Raw genomic sequence first — 8,334 nt, 5'->3', positions numbered from 1 at the left:
AAGGTAACCACCCGCTACCACAATAACCGCTCCACTAAGTTTAGCAATGCGCCACATGGCTTGTGCTGAAAAAGGCACCTTACATACCAATAAAAATACACGGAAATAACCCCTAAACACATGACAATAACGAATTAAAACATTACATTAATTAAAACACACACACATAACACGCTAATAAGTCCCCATGCCACCATGTGCCACCAATCAATATTTTCACGCCTTTTGGAGCTCAACTTCATCCTTAGCTTCATCCTTCCAAGTGATCAAGTAAACAAGCTTATGTGTAGGATCCTTGACCACATCTTCTAAGAGATTTAGAATTAGCCTTTGTAATGTTGCCTTGGTTTGCTTGGCCTTGGATCTCGTCATAGGACCTCCTATCCCTTGTAGAGAGTTCTCCTCTTCTTTGGTTAGCTTGGATCCAGGCTGGTGAGAGATGTCCTCATCATTCCCTCCCTCTTGAACAGGATTGGTCTCCAAATCCGAACCATTTTTCTTCAAAGCCGAACCATCTTCACCTGCATCAAACAAAGATAAGTCAGCAACATTAAAAGTAGGAGACACATTATACTTACCTGGCATTTGGATCTTGTAAGCATTGTCATTGATCCTTTCCAAGACTTGGAATGGTCCATCTCCTCTAGGCAGCAACTTGGATTTCCTTTGTTCGGGAAATCTCTCTTTCCTCATGTGTACCCACACCCAATCTCCTGGTTGGAACACAACTCTCCTTCTACCTTTGTTAGCTTGTTTTGCGTAGCTCTCATTCTTCTTGGTGATTTGATCTTTAACTTTCTCATGAAGCTTCCGCACAAACTCTGCCTTTGCCTGTCCTTCAGTATGCTTAAACACAGAAATGTTAGGCACAGGTAATAAATCAAGTGGAGATAAAGGATTAAACCCATACACTACCTCAAAAGGAGAATGATTAGTGGAAGAATGGACAGCTCGGTTATAAGCAAACTCAATATGGGGTAGGCAAGCCTCCCAACGTTTCAGATTGTGCTTCAACACTGCTCTAAGCATAGCACCAAGTGTCCTATTAACCACCTCAGTTTGGCCATCTGTTTGGGGGTGACAAGTAGTAGAGAACAACAACTTAGTTCCTAATCTACCCCACAAACTTCTCCAAAAGTGACTCAAGAACTTAGAGTCCCTATCACTCACAATACTCCTAGGCATACCATGTATCCTAATGATCTCTTTAAAGACAAGGTCAGCAACGTGACTAGCATCATTTACCTTTTTGCATGGAATAAAGTGAGCCATCTTGGAAAACCTATCTACCACAACTAGTATGGAGTCTCGGCCAGTACTTGATCGAGGCAAACCAAGCACAAAATCCATGGACAAATCCACCCAAGGGTGTTCAGGAACAGGAAGAGGAGTGTATAAACCTTGGGGAAGAACTTTAGACTTAGCTTGTCTACACTCAATGCATGACTCACACAGTTTGGCTACATCCTTTTTCATGTTAACCCAATAGAAATGCTCATGCAAGATGTCATAAGTTTTAAGCACTCCAAAATGACCCATCAACCCCCCTCTATGTGCTTCCTTCACTAAGAGTTCTCTAATGGAAGATTGAGGAACACATAGCCTATTTGCTCTAAACAAGAACCCCTCAAATCTATAGTACTCATCCTTGGCCATCTTTTCACACTCCTTGTACCTTTGGCCGAACTCTTTATCCTCCTCATACAACCCCTTCAACACTTCCAAACCCAACAACTTGGTCTCAACCATAGATATTAGCGCATGTCTCCTAGATAGGGCATCCGCAACCACATTTCCTTTCCCTCTCTTGTACTTAATGACATATGGAAATTGCTCTAAGAATTCAACCCATTTGGCATGTCTTGTATTAAGCTTACCTTGACCCTTGAGATACTTAAGAGACTCATGGTCACTATGGATAACGAATTCCTTGGGAAAAAGATAATGTTGCCAAGTTTTGAGGGCTCTCACTAAGGCATAGAGTTCCTTGTCATAGGTAGAGTAATTCAAGGCTGCTCCACTCAATTTTTCACTAAAGTATGCTATGGGATGGCCTTCTTGAAGTAGAACAGCTCCTATACCTATGCCAGAAGCGTCACACTCTATCTCAAAGGATTTGGAAAAATTGGGCAATGCTAGGATGGGTGCACTCACTAGTCTTTGCTTAAGAGTTTGGAAAGCTTTCTCTTGTTTTTCCCCCCACTTGAAGCTCACGTTTTTCTTCACTAACTCATTTAAGGGGGCTGCCAAGGTGCTGAAATCTCTCACAAATCTCCTATAGAAACTAGCCAGGCCATGAAAACTCCTAATATCACTCACGGATTTGGGTGTTGGCCACTCTTGTATGGCCTTCACTTTGGATTGATCAACTTCTACCCCTTTTGAACTCACCACAAAACCCAGAAATACCACATGGTCTTGACAAAACATGCATTTCTCAAGATTAGCATACAACTTTTCATGTCTCAAAGCAGATAACACAGAATGCAAATGTTGAGCATGCAAGTCCAAATCAGCACTATAGATCAGAATATCATCAAAATACACTACCACAAAATGCCCTATAAAATCTCGTAGAACATGATTCATCAACCTCATGAATGTGCTTGGTGCATTAGTTAATCCAAATGGCATAACCAGCCACTCATACAACCCAAATTTGGTTTTGAAAGCAGTTTTCCATTCATCTCCTTCTCTAATCCTAATTTGGTTGTATCCACTTTTCAAATCAATTTTTGAAAACACTTGTGCACCATGCAATTCATCAAGTAAATCATCAAGTCTAGGAATGGGATGCCTATACTTAATGGTAATGCTATTCACACTTCTACAGTCACTACACATGCGCCAAGAACCATCTTTCTTAGGCACCAAAATCACAGGAACAGCACATGGAGATATAGAATCTCTTACCCAACCTTTCTCCAAGAGAGCTTCCACTTGCCTTTGTATCTCCTTGGTCTCCTCGGGATTGCTCCTATACGCTGGCCTGTTTGGAATGGTGGCTCCAGGTATCAAATCCACTTGATGTTCTATTCCCCTCAATGGTGGTAATCCACTAGGCAAATCCGAGGGGAATACATCCTTGAATTCCTGCAAAATAGAAGAAATAGAAGATGGCAAGGAAGTGGGAAATTCAGGGTTAGTATTCAAAACAGGTTTGCATATAAGCATATATAAGGGTTGCCGTGCTAACAACACCTTCCTCACTTCCCTCTCCTTTGCTATCTCTCTCACATTGGTGTTTCTCTCCTTGCCTCTCTTTTCCTCTCTCTTAGTGTTTGATCTTTTCTCGTCACTCACACTCTCTACCACGCTCCCACTCTCAAGATCTTTCTTTTCTCTCATGATTTTCTCTCTCAATCTCACTTGATCATGACACACCTCTTGTGGGCTTAAAGGTTTAAGCACCACCTTCTTTCCTTGATGCGCAAAAGAGATCTTGTTGGAGAATCCATCATGGATGGTCTTGTGGTCATGTTGCCATGGTCTTCCCAACAATAAATGACATGCCTCCATTGGCACCACATCGCATGAGATCACGTCTGAATAGGTTCCAATGACTATGGGCACCTCCACTTGCTGCTTCACCTTAATTTCTCCTTCATCACTTAACCATTGCAAACGATAAGGTCTTGGATGGGGCTTGGTAGGAAGATTCAACTTGGATACTAGCCTGGTACTAGCCACATTGGCGCAACTCCCACTATCCACAATCACCATGCAAAGTTGCCCTTGGACAGTACACCTAGTGTGGAAAATGTTGTCCCTTTGGCTTTGATCCAGTGCCCCTATATGAGATCCTAACAGCCTCCTCACCATCAACAAGCCCTTCTCGTTCATTTCAGGTCCTACATCCTCATCCTCATCTCCTTCAGATTCTTCAGCTGTATCTGACTCACTGGAATATCCACCATCATCTCTAATCACAACAGTCCTCTTGGTGGGGCATTCATAGGCGTAGTGACCCTTTCCTTGGCACTTGAAACATGTAATGTCTCTAGTCCTTTTTGGAACAGCCTCATTACCCTTCGAAGTCTTAGGGTCAGCCTCCTTAGTGGCCTTGGTACTCATGGCCGAACTGCTCTCTCCCTTGGCCGAGTAGGGTGATGACTTATATCCCTCCCTCTTAGCCTTGTCCTTCCATCCAGAAGTAGAAGAAGAAACTGCCCTCCTTGAAGCTCCCTTCCTTTTGAGTTGCTCTTCCACCTGAATGGCTTTATGGAGAAGGTCATCCATCTCCACAAACTCCTGCAGCTCAACCACATCACGTATGTCAGTATTCAATCCACTAATGAACCTGGCCATTGTTACCTCAGGATCTTCCTCAAGTTTGGCTTGGATCATCAACATTTCCATCTCTTTGTGGTAATCCTCCACACTTCGACTTCCTTGGGTAATTCTTTGAAGCTTAAACTTCATGTCCCTTTGATAAGATGCAGGCACATATCTCCTCCTCATGAGCCTCCTCAATTCCTCCCATGTATCTACGGGTGGATCTCCATCTCTTTGTCTCTCCCTCTGAAGCTTGTGCCACCAAATCAAAGCATAGTGTGAGAATTCGGCTGCTGCCAACCTCACTTTTTGCTCCTCTTCAAAGTTTCCACAATCAAAAACATTCTCCATCTTGAGCTCCCAATTAAGGTAGGATTCTGGATCATTCTTTCCTGCAAAAGAGGGAATGTTTAGCTTAATTCCTTGGAGAGGATTGCTCCACTGCTCCCTATCCCTCCTTTCTTCATCATATCTCACTACCCTTGCTTCTTGCCTCCTTACACCTCTTCGTGTTACTCCATCATTCTCCAACCTATCAATTCTCTCATGTATCTCATCATTGGCTTGTCGGAGTAATCTTTCAAGATGTTGAGTAAGAGCTTGCATTTGAATGGGACTAATGCCTCCTCCTGCACCTGCTTCTTGATTCTGGTCTGCCATCTCACAAATGATGCTTGTATACAAGATAAGTTGGTTAATCACAAATAGAATCCAGCAGCTACTTTACCTCACCAAATAATTTTCTCTCAAGTGTGTTCTCTCAATTCTTGGCTTTTACTAATAATGTATATTTCTCTCTAGCCTTTTACCACTCTTGATGCAATCAATCCTTGAGAGTCACAAAGTTAATTCAGCCACACAAAGATGATCTACCTAAATGCACAATGCGCATATAACAATTATAGTAATGATGCTATCACTAGAGGCCAATAAAACAAGATACCAAAAACACATAAAGAAGGCAAGGAAAAAAAAAAAAAAAAAACGAGACACCAACAACACAAAGACACACTAACACAAGCAATAGATCACGGTGTTGACTCACAATACATACTTGAACATTTCAGAATCCAACAATTTTGAGCATACAGCAACTCGCAACATATCATGCCCATTCAGATTTTCAATTTGAACACACCACCATTTAAGGTTTTTAGTTTCGAAACATTTGTGTATAGCAGCCCTTGAGTTTCTTTTCTTTTTCTTCCAGAATTCAGAAAACTAACTAAACAAGTTGCAATTCAGATTTGTTGCTGTTCAAGTATACAAGACAAACCCTTAACCAGCTCTGATACCAAATGATATGAACCTTAATGGAGATAGGATCGAATAAGGGTCTTGAATGGATTGGAACAGAATTGACATGGAAGAGAATTGGATACGAATCAAACTAGGACAGAATCACTCATCACTCAATTCCAAAACGCATCTGACTTAGCTATGGACGTTATTATTCATAGAGTAAAATCTGATTCTAGATTTTGAACCTTTTTATAATTTCAATGGAAATAGACCAGCGGATTTAACATTCAAAGGAAAGACAATGGAGTACAAAAAACCAGCAAAACTTACAAGACAATTGAGGATAGCATCACACCATCCCACACGCAACCATTATACACATAAGCTTCACACCTATGATGGCTGGATGTTCTTTGATTCACACAAAGATTAATGAGCATCACACTCACCCAAGTTCTTCACGAAAAATGGAGAATAAAATTTCATTCAAAAAAAATATCTGTCTGTTGTTTTCCAGCCACATTGTTTTTGTCTAAAGGCTGAATTTGCTACCTAAGGTAACCACCCGCTACCACAATAACCGCTCCACTAAGTTTAGCAATGCGCCACATGGCTTGTGCTGAAAAAGGCACCTTACATACCAATAAAAATACACGGAAATAACCCCTAAACACATGACAATAACGAATTAAAACATTACATTAATTAAAACACACACACATAACACGCTAATAAGTCCCCATGCCACCATGTGCCACCAATCAATATTTTCACGCCTTTTGGAGCTCAACTTCATCCTTAGCTTCATCCTTCCAAGTGATCAAGTAAACAAGCTTATGTGTAGGATCCTTGACCACATCTTCTAAGAGATTTAGAATTAGCCTTTGTAATGTTGCCTTGGTTTGCTTGGCCTTGGATCTCGTCATAGGACCTCCTATCCCTTGTAGAGAGTTCTCCTCTTCTTTGGTTAGCTTGGATCCAGGCTGGTGAGAGATGTCCTCATCATTTCATTATTTCATCGATGAGCTTTATGACCATGCCATCTCAGAAGATGACAGTTCGTGACATATACTTCTTCACACATTGTCTGTACTGAATTTGATCCTTGCTTGATTCGGATGAAAGCTTGTTGGTAACTTGAGTTTCTCCACCAATCTTTGGCTTACAACATTGTTGTCGCTTTCGTAAACGAATGCAACTAAACATGGGTGGCCTTCGATTAAACACCTTGTTCTCTACTACCTTTTCCATAATCTTTTCTTTACTTCCTTTTCTTTTTCTTCAATTTCCCTCCTTCTACAGTTTATATTTCTTCTTTTTCTATTCTTTCTTTTTCTATTTTCTCCTTCAACGTATGTTGATCCTTCTTGGCTTGTCTTGGTGTCATGAATTTCAATTCATTTCATGTCCCTCATGCCTCAAATAAAGGAACATTCATCAAGATTGAGCGTTGTAAAATGAAGCCATGCCCATCTCAAAAGAAGATGACAAGGTTCGTGGGAGCAATATCACATAATACTTCTTCACACATTGTCTTGTACTGAATTTGATCCTTGCTTGATTCGGATGAAAGCTTGTTGGTAACTTGAGTTTCTCCACCAATCTTTGGCTTACAACATTGTTGTCGCTTTCGTAAACGAATGCAACTAAACATGGGTGGCCTTCGATTAAACACCTTGTTCTCTACTACCTTTTCCATAATCTTTTCTTTACTTCCTTTTCTTTTTCTTCAATTTCCCTTCCTTCTGCAGTTTATTTTTCTTCTTTTCTATTCTTTCTTTTTCTATTTTCTCCTTCAACGTATGTTGATCCTTCTTGGCTTGTCTTGGTGTCATAATTTCAATTCATTTCATGTCCTCATGCCTCAAATAAAGGGAACGTTCATCAAGATTGAGCGTTTTAAAATGAAGCCATGCCCATCTCAAAAGAAGATGAAAGAGTTCGTGGGAGCAATATCACATAATACTTCTTTCACACATTGTCCTGTACTGAATTTGATCCTTGCTTGATTCGGATGAAAGCTTGTTGGTAACTTGAGTTTCTCCACCAATCTTTGGCTTACAACATTGTTGTCGCTTTCGTAAACGAATGCAACTAAACATGGGTGGCCTTCGATTAAACACCTTGTTCTCTACTACCTTTTCCATAATCTTTTCTTTACTTCCTTTTCTTTTTCTTCAATTTCCCTTCCTTCTCAGTTTATATTTCTTCTTTTTCTATTCTTTCTTTTTCTATTTTCTCCTTCAACGTATGTTGATCCTTCTTGGCTTGTCTTGGTGTCATAATTTCAATTCATTTCATGTCCTCATGCCTCAAATAAAGGAACGTTCATCAAGATTGAGCGTTTAAAATGAAGCCATGCCCATCTCAAAAGAAGATGACAAGGTTCGTGGGAGCAATATCACATAATACTTCTTTCACACATTGTCTGTACTGAATTTGATCCTTGCTTGATTCGGATGAAAGCTTGTTGGTAACTTGAGTTTCTCCACCAATCTTTGGCTTACAACATTGTTGTCGCTTTCATAAACGAATGCAACTAAACATGGGTGGCCTTCGATTAAACACCTTGTTCTCTACTACCTTTTCCATAATCTTTTTCTTTACTTCCTTTTCTTTTTCTTCAATTTCCCTTCCTTCTGCAGTTTATATTTCTTCTTTTTCTATTCTTTCTTTTTCTATTTTCTCCTTCAACGTATGTTGATCCTTCTTGGCTTGTCTTGGTGTCATAATTTCAACTTCATTTCATGTCCCTCATGCCTCAAATAAAGGGAACGTTCATCAAGATTGAGCGTTTAAAATGAAGCCATGCCCATC

General features: G+C 40.4%; 1 protein-coding gene across 1 annotated transcript; it reads right to left on the bottom strand.

Moving 5' to 3' along the window:
• Nucleotides 1–216: 216 nt before the first annotated feature.
• Nucleotides 217–4,935, bottom strand: LOC114171680. Its single transcript, XM_028056553.1, has 5 exons — nt 3,324–4,935; nt 2,941–3,230; nt 1,292–2,862; nt 579–931; nt 217–521 (listed from the first exon to the last, which is right to left on the bottom strand). Exons 1-5 carry the CDS (start codon nt 4,933–4,935, stop codon nt 217–219), a joined length of 4,131 nt encoding a protein of 1,376 aa, XP_027912354.1.
• Between the last annotated feature and the right edge of the window lie 3,399 nt (nt 4,936–8,334).

Source organism: Vigna unguiculata, unplaced genomic scaffold (genome assembly GCF_004118075.2).
Source record: "Vigna unguiculata cultivar IT97K-499-35 unplaced genomic scaffold, ASM411807v1 contig_338, whole genome shotgun sequence".
Classification (NCBI taxonomy): domain Eukaryota; kingdom Viridiplantae; phylum Streptophyta; class Magnoliopsida; order Fabales; family Fabaceae; genus Vigna; species Vigna unguiculata.
Note: the sequence above shows the minus strand (reverse complement) of the source record. Positions and strands in the feature narration are given on the sequence as shown.

Bases quoted from the DNA above. Each gene is read 5' to 3' on its own strand.
- LOC114171680 (XM_028056553.1), bottom strand. From the start codon at position 4,935: ATGGCAGACCAGAATCAAGAAGCAGGTGCAGGAGGAGGCATTAGTCCC. The intron at 2,863-2,940 runs GTGGAAGCTCTC...TTGGTGCCTAAG, and splicing joins CCAAGGAGATACAAAGGCAA to AAAGATGGTTCTTGGCGCAT. The intron at 522-578 runs GTAAGTATAATG...TGTTTGATGCAG, and splicing joins TTACAAGATCCAAATGCCAG to GTGAAGATGGTTCGGCTTTG.